This window comes from Euprymna scolopes, chromosome 44 (assembly GCF_053919585.1).
Source record: "Euprymna scolopes isolate OS-2025 chromosome 44, ASM5391958v1, whole genome shotgun sequence".
Taxonomy (NCBI): domain Eukaryota; kingdom Metazoa; phylum Mollusca; class Cephalopoda; order Sepiida; family Sepiolidae; genus Euprymna; species Euprymna scolopes.
In genome coordinates, this window is record NC_136525.1 from 21,244,855 (window position 1) to 21,261,361 (window position 16,507).

A 16,507-nucleotide genomic window follows, 5' to 3' on the forward strand; every position below is an offset into this window, starting at 1 on the left:
GGTTGTCTGTATGTCCAGCAAAACTTTAAAAAAATACAAAACATCCACAAAGTTTATATATTCTTGATCGGTGTTAATCAGTGTAGTTAATATTTAAAAATGTCTTAATTCCATGGAGGTCAATTAGAGTCAACACAAGAGTAAGAAAGTTTTGGCTGGTGCCAGATGATAAGGAGACTTTTGGAAAGCACGTGTGTGTGCAAAAGGACTTTGGAAACATAATGAAGTGCGTTGCTTTGCACTTAAAAAAAAATGTCTTGGTTTTCATTTCTTTCCTTTCTTTGTTTGTTCCTGCGACAGTACAATACAATCTTGAAGCAATTCAATATTTCCTACTTTTATTTTTATAATTTAAATTATTTCATTCTTTGTCCATGTCTGGCTAAATACTAAACTCTGTAGCATATCATGCTTCTTTTTGCCTCTCCTTCTGCAACTTTTGTATACTAAATGCACTTCTCTCTATTGCTCCACTGTGCATCACCGCCATCACCATAACCATTATCACCATCACCTCATCACCATATCATCATCATACTAGCAGGAAGACCTGACATTGCTCAGTGTCAAATGAAGATCACTTATTAAACTACTTTAATTAATGACTGCTGATATCAACAAAACATATACATCTAGGAAAAATAGAACAATAAAATTACAAATGAATAACGCCAAATATTAACTTATTATTAAACTTGATAATAGGTATGCAAATTAGGCTTCATTCTCTTCTGCTGCACCCCCTCACTCCCAATGTTTATTTTCTACTGCTGCATTTCCTCTCTCTCCACCCACTTCTCTTCTTTCGATACCCTCTCTCCTTCCACTGCCTGCATCCGTTTTTTCTTTATTGCTCTTTTTCCTTTTGTCATCCCGATCACTTTGCAAGTGCTTTTCTTCTTTCCTTTCCCCTCTCCCTGCATGGCTTTTCCAGACACTCCCTTTTTTCTTCCCCTCTGTCCGAGTGTTTGTCCTTCCATAACTCCTTTATGCATCCGTTGTTTTTGGTTTACTCTGTCATAAAACATGAGGATCACTTAATAAATTACTTTAATTATTGTTAATTTAAACAAAACTGTTGCATATATATAGGAAATATTATATATATATGTATGTATGTGTATGTATATATTTATGTGTATATATATATATATATATATATATATATATATATATATATATATAATGAATGAAACCCTAATGTCTGTAGCTATTTAATAATCATTATAGTAAATAATAATGTCAGCCCCTTTTAAGAAACTTGTTTCTCATCATTGAGCACTTTAAATTGTAATAAAGTTGGTTAACTTAGCTAATATGCACAGATCGTCATATAATGATTATATCACTCTGACACTAAAAGCATTTAATAAAAATAAATGTTTAAATTTCAACTGTATCTTTTGTGGTTGACAGTAGCCAAATAGTTCGGGTCCTTGTTAATTATTCTGTTGCCGGGGTTCGGATCTCGACTGGTGTTAATTGTGACACCCTGCACTGATGATTCCCGAAAGGATAAAACACTAGTTATTATAGTAAATAATAATATATATATATATATATATATATATATAAGTAGTAGCATTCGTATATGTACAACTCTTTTACAGCCCAAACCACTGGATCAATCATGACCGAACCTGGCATAATGATGATTTTCCTCTTAGGGATGGTGAATACCATTTTTCAAGGTTACAGTCAAGATCATAGTCTGTGTGTGTGTATATATATATATATATATATATATATATACTCTCTTACAGCCCACATGACCAAACCTAACATGATAATGGTCTCCGATCTAGGGATGGGGCACACTATTTTTCAAGGTCAAAGATTAAGGTGAGGACTTTACTATATGCTCAAGCAGATACTTGTGTGTACGGCACGGTCTTGTGCAGAGTGCTGGTATCTTTGCTAATAAGGCAATAAAATTAAAAACCATCTAAAACCATTCCTTATAGTTGTTTTTCTTCCTTCTCCTTTGTAGGTTGTCAGCGACAGGTTGTGTTGGTCTTCAATGAGTCAAATTGCAGCCAAGTGATCGTCAAAGGCCAGAAAACTTCAGAAAGGTAACCCCGTACCCCTTTAGATCGGCACTTCTTGTTGCTTTGATTAACCAAATAAAAATACATTAGTTTACAGTTAATGAGCGATCATTTTTAAAAAGCTGAAATTTATTGAATTTTGGATAAGTTTTACAGTCATTTTAACTAAGGAACCTAAAAACTAATTATTTTCCTTTTCAACACAGTGGGGGGGGGGACGTTAAGATTATGACTATAAAAAACGAAATAAAAGAAATTCTCTCTTAGCTTTCTTGCCTCACCTCATCTGACACAAGGGTGCCTAACATGTGCATAAAATCTAAAGTATATGAATAAAACTCATTTGTGATCTGGTGATCCTGGTAGCAGTAAGAGGACTTGACACTGAGAGAGGGTTATCTCCAACTTCATTCAACTAGTAATGGTTTTGCTGTCATTAGACATGTATACTTGCTTATCTTGACAATCATCATTGCAGAAAGATTTTCAGTGCTTGTTTACATTTATGATCTTTTAAACCATACATGGTTCACGTGAAAATATTAAGTACTTACATGTCCTGGAGAACTTGGTATAAATTCCCGAAAATGATCCAGTAGAAAAATAATCATAAGTAAAAATAGCTCTATTAGATGTGGTAGACTTTTTACAGTTCGGCAACAGCCATTCATATCGAACGACTCTGCGGTGCATGTCCAGAATTTCCCTTGTATTAAAAAAAAACAAAATATCATATTCCAAAAATCACTTATATTAAAAAAACAAAAATAAAGAAAAATCTGATGTCCATACTTGAGACAAAACAAAAATATCATATTCCAAAAATCACAAATCTATCAAGTAATCAAATTTTAAGATTAACCAAAAAGCGGCTGTCTTGTCTGCCATTTTGAAAACAATATAAAAAATCCTAATGAAGATAATTCAACAATAATTAAAACTTGGAAGATTTACAGTGTAATGTCTAAAACTTTTGAGATGATGATTGGTTATTCATATTATTTGGATTCTTCAGACTACTGTTCTCATCTTGAGTGTCGTTTTCACAACGTTTCGATCTATGTAACCTCCGATCTTCTTCAGATGTATCTTGTCATAGAATTTTGAACAGAACTTTTAATTTAATCCATGGGGTAGCATGCTCTCGTTCCATCAGCCGTAATTGGGAAGAAGTCCTAAGTAATTTGTAATTGTATCTTTTGAGTATTGTCTGCACTGAGGATTGAATCTTCAACCTCCGGTAGAGTGTAATTTACAGCGGAATTTTGATTGGGTATTTTATCCATTATGTCACTGGTCCCTGCAGAAAGATTTTCAAGTTCATCACTATACACGTGGAGGTCGGGGGTTACATCGGCCGAAACCATATGAAAATAACACTCAAGATCAAGTAATCGAAATAATAAGAACACTTGTTATTGTTCGTCTTATCGCTTATGTTCTTGTCATTTGCAGCGAAAACACGGAACTAAAACGCAGCCACGACATTATCACTCATCTTTCAGAGAGAAACGGCTATCCAATTTTCACGGATCTCTTCATGTCGCTCAAATGTCTTAATCGAATGGTCAAACAGGTAAGTTGTAATTAATTGAAATAAATGCGCAGACAACTTGAAACTAGCCTGGGTGCTATAACAGTAGCACATATGCGCACGCACGCACACACACACACATACAAAGGCAAACAAATACATACACACACATAAAAACATGCAAACACGCACAAAGGCGCACACGCACACATGCAAGCATGCACACGCACACATACAAAGGCACACAAATACACACTCACACAAAGTTTAACCAATTTAAACTTAATATTCATCTTGTGGTGTTTTGTTGTCACATGATCACAAAAACGATCATTTGATCACATATTCTAAAAATAAATTAAAGTTTATTTTCTTTGCCATTTTTTTCCAGAAAATGAAAGTACAGCAGTTATCATCGTCAGACGGAGCTCGGCCGGTTAAATACGGACACCTACGACTTGGGCACACGCTACAGTAGGTTAACTTTTACAAAATTTATTTCTCATTGAAGTCGACTCGAGTATAGCCATCTTTGCGATCAGAAAAGAAGAATGAATAAATCTTGAAAAAAAAAAAAAAAAGAACAACAAAAAAACTAAGTGAATGCATTATAATCATGAAAAATGTTTATAGTAAAGCAAGAGTTGCATAATATCCAACTGCACCTTTTAAAACAAGTCATGAAAATACTTACTCATCCAACAAAAATCTCCAATAAATATCCTCTCAGTGTTCATGTTGTGATTATGACCAACTTGAAATTTTCCAAAAGTAATGTTCATACCAGATACTGAATTCCATAGTCAGTCAGTGTTTGTCTATAGTTTAACAGCTGGTAATCTTAAATGGTCTCTCTGGTGTGGTCCAAGTGATATTTATATATTCCAGCAGAGGAGGCCAGTTGGATTTCTGGTGGTTGGGCCATAAGCTAATTGGTTGTTTCGTTAGAAGACATGTTTGTTTTGATTTGGAGGCCTGCTGTGCAGTAAAAGAAAACGTAACATTTATCCATTTACTTATTGTGGACTATTCTCCTCACCTTCTAGTTGTTGTTTCATGACGTTTTGGCCAACTATTCTTCTGGCCTTTGTCAGGTGGTTAAACTCTGCCTGGCCAATGCTTAGTTGTCCAAAACGTGGTGAGATGACAACAACTATGGAAGGCAGTAATTGCTGAGGATGCAGTTAGGAGATTCGGCATTCCTATCCAGTCGCGGTTAATCACCTGATGAAGGCAAGAGGAATAGTTGGCTGAAACGTTGTGAAACAACAACTGGAAGATGAAGATAAATAAGTCCGCAATAAATAAATGGATGAATAATACAAATTACTCATCTCAATAAGAATTCCGATTAAAAATGTAGCATTTCTCAAAATGCATTACTTTTTCTTATTTTGACGATGCGAACCTATGCAACGTTTCGTATGAGAGTGAAAAACTGTCAGACTAATTCATTTAAAATATTCAAGGGAATTAAGAAAGCAAACCAATTTCCTTATAATGCGCAGCTTATTTTCTATTAGAATAAAAAGTGTTCCAGCATCTAGGAACCTCTACAGTGAAAGGCAGGAATTTTGCTGCTAAACTGATTTGTTAGTGGGGAGGATATATGTTGAAGGGGTACAAGTGCAATGACTTCATCAAAGTACATTCCATTAAAGTACTTGTAAAAATAGGCACAAGGATGCAACATTGTGATGATGGGACAGAGGTTGGAGGTTGGCAGATAGTGCAGCATTGTCTAAGAGTGAGAGACTCGTGGCTGATGCACCAGCTCAGATGTTGAAAGAATATTCCATGCATCGGTGAATTGTAGCTTTGTACAGATACAGAATACTCTCACGTGTGAGTAAATTTTCTAGCCTGGTAGAGGGAACCCAACTTCTTTGCAGCAACCTTGGCAATGTCTTTGCTGTTCCTGTTCTTCTAGATCTTTAATGAGTACACTCGTGAAGTTGAATGTTTTCCGTTTGGACTTCCCAGCTCTGAGTGAGTACTTGGTACATTTTTCCCAACCAAATTTTGTTCCGTATGTACAATCTGTAAATGTTGGGTTAGGATCATCTGTGGTTGACTTTTTTCGTTTGTAGTGTTTTGTTTGATGGCCCTGGCTAACAGATTTGAGAAGCTTTTTTTTTTTTGGACCCTGCCCAAAAGGAAGTGACTAGGGTTAAAAGCACCAGTCCAGATGTGACGACAATACTCCATGCATTGGCGAATTGTGTCTTTGTAGAGATATGGGCTACTCTTGGGTGTGAGTAATTTTCTAGAACGGTAGAGGGAACCCACTTTCTTTGCAGCAGCCTTGGCAATGTCCCCAATGTATTTGTTCTAATTCATGTTGCCTGTGAATGTTATTCATTAAATGTTTTTTTTTTTTTTTTTCTTGTAGACATTTATGGGATGTTTACCATTCATACTGTGAAAGCTCCGAGCGACTTAGTTATAAACAGGTAAATTCTTAAAATCTTGTGATATATTTTTGTTGTCGTTAAAAATGATTTAAATTTGTTGAAAAGATGAAATGACAAAAGCAACTTTTTATTTCAATCTCCTGCAATTCCTGCAACTACGTACCTAGAAAACAGTTATTAACCTGACATTATGATATGGGACAAGAAGGAGAAAGAAGCAACCTTAGTAGAAGTTAGTGTCCGCAATGATGCTGGGTTAACAGAACTGAGAAGAAAATCATAACGAACTACCAAGGTCTTATGACATGAAAAGAAACTGGAATCTTAGGAAGATTTTCACCATTCCAGTAATTATGACAGCAACCAGACTTATGAAAAATTTAAAAACTACCTAGTGGATATACCCAGTGAACCAAGTGCAAATGAATATCTGCCATCTTGTAGGATGCTCCATTTACAGCAAAACAATTTTAAAAACTACTTCGCAAATATACTAAATATACCCGGTGAACCAAGTGTAAGAAAGATTGAAACAATTACACTTAAAGGGACTGTTAGAATCTTAAAAAGATCTCTTGGTTGAAAGGTATGAGATAGTGGGTGAATGTCTGACATCCGATGGGATGCCCTGTCCCCCAGCTAGAACAAATTGATAAAAATTTAAAGTTTCTACAGAATGAACCGTAGGTTAAAGATCGAAACCCCCCCCCCCTCCCTGCAAGAACTGCAAAAACCTAACGTTGTCATCTCTAGGATATACATCTGACTGGGGACCGCTTCTGAATTTAATATTAATATTGACACTTCCACCTTTTGGAGGAAGCCGATTCGACCTGCTTAGAGTGAACACCACTGCTGGCATCAGTTTTACTCTGCTATAAAGGCATGAAAAATAAAAAATTGTGCATTTTACAAAAGAAAATTTTATTTTAAAGTTTGGAATTTTTTAGATGATGGCTGAGCGTTTATATTACTTGTATTAATCGGACTATTGTTCTCATCTTGAGTGTTATTTGTGCAACATTTTAGTTGGATTGGCCTTCGACCGTCCTCAGGCATGTTGGTTGTTTGGAAAAGAAAAAAGTTACCGGCTCTGCAGATATTTTCATGTTCTTTGAGTTAGCCCCTATTTTATTGTTTTGTATTTGTGAAAAAATTGGCTTACAAAGGGGAGGCAACTTTAATAAGGATTTATGCTTGGTCTGCTTAGTAATTTTTCCTTTTTTAACATGTGTTGCCTCTTCAGTTGCCTGGCTCTCCACCTTACATCCCTGACAATTATTTTGACCTTGTTTTAGCTTTAATATTTTCCCATTTGTTTTTGTTTTTTTCTGAAAGGCTTGTGAAGCATTTCACTACGCAACCGGTCAATTACTCGATATCGCCCAAGTTGAAAGTGTTGCGAATGGGGCTGACACAATTGGTTTCTCAACGTTTTGCTCTCTCGTCATGGAAGCTAAAAGCCAATTGGTAAGTATCAAGAAGAAATGATTTCCCTTTTTAAACTTTTACCAAAAACAGAGCTGAACATTTACCCCGTTTTTTTAAGATTTCGTCTCCGAGATGGGTATATTTGCTGACGACACACCACTCTATAACAGACAGAAGAGGAAAACAAATGAATGCATATCCAAAGCAATGGCAGAAACCCTAGAGGAAGACCTCCAGTCTGTAGTGGAATCAGGCAAAAATGGATTGTAACCTTCACTGCTGTGAAGATTAAGCTTTTTTTTCTTCAATAATTACAAGAAACCTTCTTAACCACTAATAACCATGGCTAATGATACATTAGCTGAAAGTACTTCGTTCAAACTCCTTGGCTTGACATTCACAAGGAACATGAATTGAAACAGATACATTGAGGATATTGCCAAGGCTGCTGCAAAGAAGGTGGGCTCTCTCTACTGTGCTAGAAATTTCCTTACGCCTAAGAGTATCCTTATTTTTTTTTATTCAATTTTCACCCCAAACAAGGCACAGTGCCACTTTGAAGTAGGGGGCTACTACCGGGGACATAAGTTAGACATAAGGGGAATTATGAAGGGAGGTGAGTAGCAAGGTGTCTGTTGACATTACACTTTAACTTCTGCATGTCAGTACAGTTGGGAAAGCAGAATCCCGGAAGGAAGTTCCAAAGTCTAGCAGTTCTTGGGAAGAAACTATTGGAGTAGGTTTTCTTACATCTTGGGATCTCTACTGTGAAGGGGAGGGATTTAGCTGTTTGTCGAGGGTATTCACGTCAAGGGGATACAAGTGCTTGTAGTTTGTCAGAGCATTCGCCATTAAAGTACTTGTAGAATAGGCAGAGAGATGCAACATTTTGTTGATGGGACAGAGGCTGAAGCCTAGATGACAGTTCAGGACCTATCAGGTTAGTGACTCTTTTGAATCCTGTCCAGGAGTGCGACAAGTAGCAGATGCACCAGCCCAAATGTGACAACAGTACTCCATACATGGGCGAATGGTGGCCTTATAGAGGTACAGGATACTTTCAGGCGTAAGTAGTTTTCTAGCACGGTAGAGATAGCCCATCTTCTTCGCAGCAGCCTTGGCAATGCTCTCTATATATCTATTCCAGTTTATATACCCTGTAAATGTTAGGCCAAGGAGTTTAAAGGAAGTACTTTCCAGTAATGTGTGCTTGGCAATTGCCATTGGTGGTAGACGGTTTCTTGTAATTATTGAAGGAAACATCTACAACAGTGTAGTAAATAATGGGCAATCAACAATTCCCCCACTATCCAACAATCATGAGGTTTTTTGCTCAGCAACTGAGAAGGCTAACTTGCTTGCCAGACGGTTTGCCTCCAACTTCATACTGGACTCTGCTAACCACGCCCTCCCTGACTTTCCTTTACAGACAGATGGCACACTAGATGATCTGAAAATCACCCCTGCTCAGGTGCATGCTATCATAAGAAAGCTTGACACTGCAAAAGCATGTGGACCTGATCTCATCCTGGCTGTACTATTAAAAAAGTGTGCTGCCGAAGTAGCTCCAGTTCTCTCCAAACTTTACAACAAATGTCTTAATGAATCTTGCTTTCTTGCCTGCTGGAAAACTGCTTCTGTAGTGCCAGTTTTCAAGAATTCTGGCAAAAGAACTGACCCAGTAAATTATCGCCCATTAGCCTCCTCCCACTTTTTGCACAAAATATTTGAGACCATAATTAACCAAGCTCTAGTCCATCACCTTACAGATGCTAAACTTCTGACTGACCAATAATATGGATTTAGGCAAGCCCGTTCCACAGCAGACATCCTAACTGTAATCTCAGAACGTATATACCAGTCACTGGACAAAGCGGGGGAGGGTAGAGCGGTAGCTCTAGATATATCTAAGGCTTTTGAGAGGGTATGGCATGAGGGCCTCAAGAAAATCAGATCATACGGCATCACTGGAAGAATACATAACATAATTAGATCCTTCTTGGATAAGAGAAAAATCCAGGTTGTCCTTGACGGTCGTACATCTAAACAATATGATTAATATTCATAAATGACCTCCCTAACAAAATTGTCTGTGAGATGGGTATATGCTGACAACACCATGCTCTATAACGGACACAACAAGAAAACAAATGAACACATATCTAAAGAAATGGCAGAAACACTAGAGGATGACCTCCGATCTGCCAAGACTAAATTTGTTTCCTTCAATAATTACAAGAAACCTTCCCTACCACCAATAGCAATGGCAAATGACTCTTTATCTGAAAGTACATCTTTTAAACTCCTCAGCCTAACGTTCACAGGAAACATGAGTTGGAACAATTACAATGAGAACATTGCCAGGGCCGCTGCGAAGAAGGTGGGTTCTCTCTACCGTGCGAGAAAGCTATTAACGCCTGAAAGTATCCTATACCTCTATAAGGCCACCATTCGCCCATGTATGGAGTATTGTTGTCATATTTGGGCTGGTGCATCTGCCACTAGTCTCTTGCTCATAGACAAGATTCAAAAGAGTCGCCAATCTGATAGGTCCTGACCTGTCAGCTAAACTCCAGCCTCTGTCCTATCGACGAAATATTGCATCCCTCTGCCTGTTCTACAAGTACTTTAACGGTGAATGCTCTGACGAACTGCAAGCACTTGTGCCCCCTCGACATAAATACCCCCGACAAACCCGACAAGCAGCTAAATCCCACCCCTTCACAGTAGAGGTCCCTAGATGCAAGAGAGCCTTTTACTCCAGTAGTTTCTTCCCCAGAACCGCTAGACTTTGGAATTCCCTTCCAGGTCCCTGCTTCATTAACTGTACTGACATGCAGAAGTTCTAGTGTAACGTGAACCGACATCTTGCTGCCCAACTTCCTACACAGTACCCCTAATGCTTATGTCCCTGATAGTAGCCCCCTACAACAAAGTGGCAATATGCCTTGTTTGGGGTGAAAATGTAATAAAAAAAAAAAATTTAAAAAAAAAAAAAAAAAAAAAAAAACAAGCTTAGTCTTGGCAGTATTGAATGTGACCATCCAGTTTTTACTCGATTCCACAACAGATTGGAGGTCATCCTCTAGTGTTTCTGCCATTTCCTTAGATGTGCGTTCATGCTGATTCTGCTATTAGTCTCTCACTCTTAGACAGGGTTCAAAAGAGTCTGCAACCTGATAGGTCCTGCACTGTCAGTTAGGCTTCAACCTCTGTCCTATCAATGAAATGTTGCATCCCTCTGTCTGTTTTACAACTATTTTAATAGTAGGTGCTCAGACAAACAAGCCCTTCGATGTAAAATCTGAGAAGCAACAAAATCCCACTCATTCACAAATCCTAAATTCCAGAATGCAGTCTACTCTAATAATTTCTTCATTCGGACTGCTAGACTTCAGAATTCCTTTCAGAGTTCCTGCTTCATGTTTTGACATGCAAAAGTTCAAGTGTAGCGTAAACAGACATCTCGCTGCTTAACTCCCTACATAGAATCCCTGCAAATTATATCCCAGATAGTAGCTCCCTACATCAAAGTGGCACTGTGCCTTGGTTTGGGGGAAAATGCAATATAAAAAAAATATATAAATATATACAGAAAAGAAAAATGATCATATCTTGGCCAATAATTGATAGATTCTCAAGGAGAAGAAAATGGATATCTGGTTTACTTTTGGCAGCCACATAACTCTTCCTTCTTTACTGGGTTTACTCTTGCTTCTCTTATTTTGTCCTTTAGTCCTTGTATTCCATGAGCGATGTTTGTGTCGAAGGGGGGGGGGTAATTACTGTTTTCTAGGTCAGAATCTATCAACATTTCTTGTTGGCTGGTTTTTGACCATACAATTCCCGATTCTTTTAAAATTTCTAAACACTTATGATTTGTTATCTATTAAACCCATCATGTAATGTCTGCATATAGTTTTGCAAACATAAAAAATACACACTTTGGTGTATATTACACTAGTAGATCGTTTCTAAATAAGTTTTCCTTGGAACTGCTTGAAAATAATGAAACAACTAAAATTTTAGTTCTCTTTTTAAATAAATCTGGCTTGCATTAGTTTGTCCTTAGTTGATGAAATGCTATTTGAATCTTTTCATTGATGGTTGAAAATAGTTGACGATTGGTGCACAAAACAAGACTATGTAGGAACACAATAGTTAACAAAACCATCTCCCCATGTTAAGAATGAGTCCTGGATATGACCTTAAACTATTTCCGATGGTGAGGTTCCAGCTTGTGGGCCTTGGGTAGTGTGGAGCCACCCTTTAATTGTCATTGCTCCCAGGTCCACTCTGACCTGGAGTGGTAGTACCTGTTAGGGTCCCAACTATGGGTGAAATAGAATCCGACTTAAAAAACAAATATACTCTATTAAAAAATCGTTCTTCAAAGTCACTGGATTCGGCATTAAAATAACCCGAAAAGGGTTGATATGCCGTAAAACAAAAACAAACAACCAACCATGTTAAGAATGGGTTTCTAAATAACATTGTTACTATTTAGAAAGCCGTTCTTAACTTAAGAACGGAGCAGATATACACTGTTGACTATTTTGTTAAAGGATGTTCATGTTTTTATTCTGATTATGAAGTTTTAGTCAATTATTGCTACTGACAATAAAACAGAAATAATTTTATTTCTTTTAATTTGATTTCAGGCATTATGTTACCCTTCGCTGCGGCAATTATTGACAAACACACTTTTAATTTTACTTTCAATAACGAAAACGGTTCCAGATTGGCTCGGTTGGATGTTTGGTGAGTAATTTTTCATTTGTTTCACCTTTGTCGTCTGAAAGCTTGGAATATAAATTGTCATATTGCAAAAGAGCCACCATTTATGATAGGTACATCCCCTCTTTTTTTTTTTTTTTTTAAACTTGGGAATCACCACTTACCAAGGCCCAGTGGCCACTCGAGGATAAGAGTTAATGAATGCAAAGTGGTAGTGTAATAATCGTTAATGGTGTAGAGGGAGTAGAATTTTGATTATTTAACGGGACGTTCAACATGAACTTATTTACGTTGGACCAGCTTAATATCCCATTCACATGTTGGTTTGCATTGGACTTCCAAACTAACCTATCTCTGGACAGGTCTCTGTTTATCCCGCTTTCTCACAAGTGTATCCTTATCACTTCCTCCAATGTTTTCTTTGGTCTTTCCTTGTGAACTCAATTGTTCTACTAATACAAAAACTCTTTCTTTGTGGCTATACCACCTAAGTCTCCTGTTCTATGCACACCTCCCTATACTGTCCACTGGTGCTACCAGATCAGGCTGTCTTTTGGCTTCCTGAGACAAAATACAACTACATTAAGTTTCCGTTTTTGTTTTCTATCCTCTTTTGTAAAACTTAAATATGTTCTGCAAAAACAAAAACAACCCCCTCCCTTCCTTCCCCCCCCCACATTCTTTTTTTTTTTTTTTATTTTTGTCATTCGACCCCTACTTCCCTACTGATCCCCTAACTTAAAAATACCAACCAAAATAATAAAAACAATTAAACTAAAGTCCATAAATAAATATTTAAAAAAAAAAACAACTGGAAATGAAAAATTTTTCAAATCGATCAAGATTCCACTAGACCCTGTCGGCAGGGCATCAGAATATGCCGACTGCCCCCCCCCCCCCCCCCTGCAGAGAGTAGAAGTCCCTCAATGGGGCTACCTGTTTGCCGTGGGTAGCGACCCGTAATGCCATTAGGACGGGATCCTGGTGGTTGAGAGACTTTGGAGGTCAGATTTTAGTACCCCCACTTCCCAACACACCACATTGGCCCTTACTGGGCTAGACGGGTGGTCGGATGGGCCCGATCCGATCAATCGGCTGGTCACGTCTAGCACACCACTTATACACATATAACCTACACAAAACCTAAATACTACACAACATTCTCCCATCAACACAGATCCATAAATAAGTGGTGAAAGCGGTGGCTAAGGGTCAATTGTATATAATGAATAAAAACTAGACATGGATGTTTTCCTCTAATGTTTCCCATTTCCTACTTGGATGAGAAAAATTAAGAAACACAAATGCTCGAAGTCTACATTATATGCAAGTATGCCATTCCTGTAACCCTGTTGTAGCCAGGGCGAATGAGTTTCCCCCCTGTGTGCATCCCAAATAGGGCTCCGAGGAAGGTGGGGAGCAGGAATGATGAATCCAAAAACAATCCTAATGAATTACAAAACACCAAGTAAAAAAAGACTGCTAGACACTTCGGATAGTGACTCGACTGAGGAACAAGATATATATCCAAATTTTATAATAATGCCATCCACTGAAGAAACACCATTAACCAAACTTTTCCCCTTTAAGATAGAGAAAATATTATCTAAAAATATAAAACCCAAAATGGTTAAAAAATTAAGAAATGGCACTTTGCTAATAGAAATCCTCACAAAGCAACAAGCGGATGAACTCCTAAAATGGAAACATTTCGATAATATAAAAATAAAAACATACCCCCACAAAACACTAAAAGGAGTGGTAAAAAGCCGTGAACTTTCACTTTGTCCCATTGACGAAATACGTTCATATCTGAAAGAACAGAACGTAACAGACATTAGACTAATTCAAGTTAAAAAAAAAAAAAATGGAGAAATGATAAACACACACACGTACATACTAACCTTTTACCAACAAAAAATCCCACTAGAAATAAAAATAGCCTATGAGAAACTGAAAGTCGAAACTTACATCCCCAACCCACTGCGTTGCTTCAAATGTAAAAAATTTGGCCACCATCAGAATCAATGCACATGCCACCCAGTGTGTGGAAGGTGTGAAGAAAATGACAACCATACCAACTGTCAAAAAACTCCCAAATGTACCAACTGTAAAGAAAATTAGTGCCTACTCCAAAGATTGTGAAATTTGAAAAAAGAGAAAAATTACTAAAATTAAACGCACGCTAAACATCACCTACCCAGAAGCAAGGAAAAAAGTTGAAACAATCAAATATTCAGAAATAACAAAAAAGAATACTCCTAACACTAATAAGCACAACAACAATTATCACACAACAAACTTAGACATTAAAATCCAAGACCTCAACGACCAAATAAAAATATTAATAAACACAATTGAAGAAATGAAAAAAAATAAATATAAACAAAACTCACTGGAACCAAAAACCCAAACATCACACCCAATAGAAACAACCCCTTTAGCCGAAAAAGAAAACAAAAAAAAAGCAAACACCAAAAAACATACCAGAGGAAAAAAGAAATAAAATAGCAGAAAAAAAAAATTCAACGGACAGGTCACGTTCACTCTCCAGGCCAAAAGACACTCCCCTGAGTGTTCAGAAAGAGGTAGACATGCCGAAGGATCCCCCGGAAAGAAGGGGCCGGCGGAACAGCAAAACAATCTCTGCGGCGCATGAACCTAAACTCCCCAACACACCACGACCACACTCACAATCCAAAAGTAGAGATAAACAAAAAAACACTGTGCCTTTAGGACTCGAAAACCAAGAAGTCATGGAGACTGAGGAATCAAAAGATATCCCTCTTACCCGATGAACTTATAAATGACGATGAATAAGGAAAATAAATAAATAAATAAAAACAATACCCATGCAAAACCTTACAAATCATAACAAAACAACATTCCTACAATGGAACTGCAGAGGACTAAAACCTAATCACGAAGAAATACTAGAAATCATCATCAAACATAATCCAGCAGCAAAATATGTCTACAAGAAATAGAGCAATTAGAGGAGTGTCCATACTAATCAAAAACACTATACATCACACAATCTTCCAATTGAACACTGAACTACAAGCAATAGCACTAACGGCTAACCTACACTGCAAAATCACAATCTGCTCCATATACATTCCACCAAATCAGCCAATAAAAAAAAAGAAATAGACATGCTAATTAACCAACTTCCACCCTCTTTTATAATAATGGGAGATTTTAATGCGCACAGCAACCATTGGGGAAGTAATCAAAAAAACAACAAAGGCAACATAATAAATGAAATCCTAAATACAACAAACCTATGTATACTAAACAATGGTAAAAATACCTACATGCACCCAGCCAATGGATCCATGTCTGCAATAGACTTAACAATATGTACTCCATCCATTTATATGGATTTCCATTGGGATGTACTAGATCAACACGGAAGTGATCACTATCCCATCATACTTAAAACTAATCAAAAAATATCCGAAGAAAAAGTCCCAAAATGGAAATTAGATAAAGCCAACTGGGGAAACATTTACCAATCTTTGCAGAACAGAATTAGACACGAACATTCTAAATAAAGAAGAACCACTAAAACATTTCACACAAACCTTAAACAATATTGCCACCAAAACAATACCCGAAACTTCAACAAACCCCACAAAAAAATCAAACCCTTGGTTTAATGAAACCTGCAAAAAAGCTGTCAAAGAAAGAAAAAAAGACTTAAAAAATTCAAACAAAACCCTACAACAATTAACTTACAAAAATATAGAGATGCCAAAACAAGATACACCATAAAACAAAGCAAAAAAAAACATCCTGCAAAAACTATATTTCACAGCTAAACAACCAAACGCCAACTAAAGAAACATGGAATATAATAAAGAAAATAGCTGGAAAAGAAACACAAAACACCATAAACTATTTAATTAAAACTGATGGAACAAAATGCATAAACAAAAAAGAAATAACTAATTTACTAGCTGAATAATTCTACAAAAATTCATCAAACAGTACTCAACATCATTCCAAATTCAGCAGCAGAAAGAGAAAAACTTAATTTTACAACTAATAACAAAGAAACATACAACATACCATTCAACATAAAAGAACTAAAAAGAGCAATAAATAAAAGCAGAAATACAACTCCAGGTCCAGACGATATACATTATCAATTCCTAAAACAGCTACCAGGATCATCTTTGAAACTGTTGCTTGACATATATAACAAAATATGGAACACAGGAGAAATACCAAAATCCTGGTTTGAATCAACCATCATACTAATTGCCAAACCAAATAAAAATGCAAGTAACCCAACCAGTTACAGACCCATAGCCCTAACCAGCTGCCTCTCCAAAACT

General features: G+C 36.9%; 1 protein-coding gene across 3 annotated transcripts in view; it reads left to right on the forward strand.

The window, feature by feature from the left end:
* Positions 1-16,507, forward strand: part of LOC145268726 (uncharacterized) — a 285,381-nt gene that overhangs the window by 259,203 nt on the left and 9,671 nt on the right. For all 3 annotated transcript variants that reach the window (XM_080124294.1, XM_080124296.1, XM_080124295.1), the window contains 6 exons: positions 1,991-2,072; positions 3,504-3,624; positions 3,974-4,056; positions 5,975-6,035; positions 7,335-7,466; positions 12,089-12,188. In XM_080124294.1, coding sequence (XP_079980420.1) covers positions 1,991-2,072; positions 3,504-3,624; positions 3,974-4,056; positions 5,975-6,035; positions 7,335-7,466; positions 12,089-12,188 — 579 coding nt within the window. The remainder of the gene's footprint in view (positions 1-1,990; positions 2,073-3,503; positions 3,625-3,973; positions 4,057-5,974; positions 6,036-7,334; positions 7,467-12,088; positions 12,189-16,507) is intronic.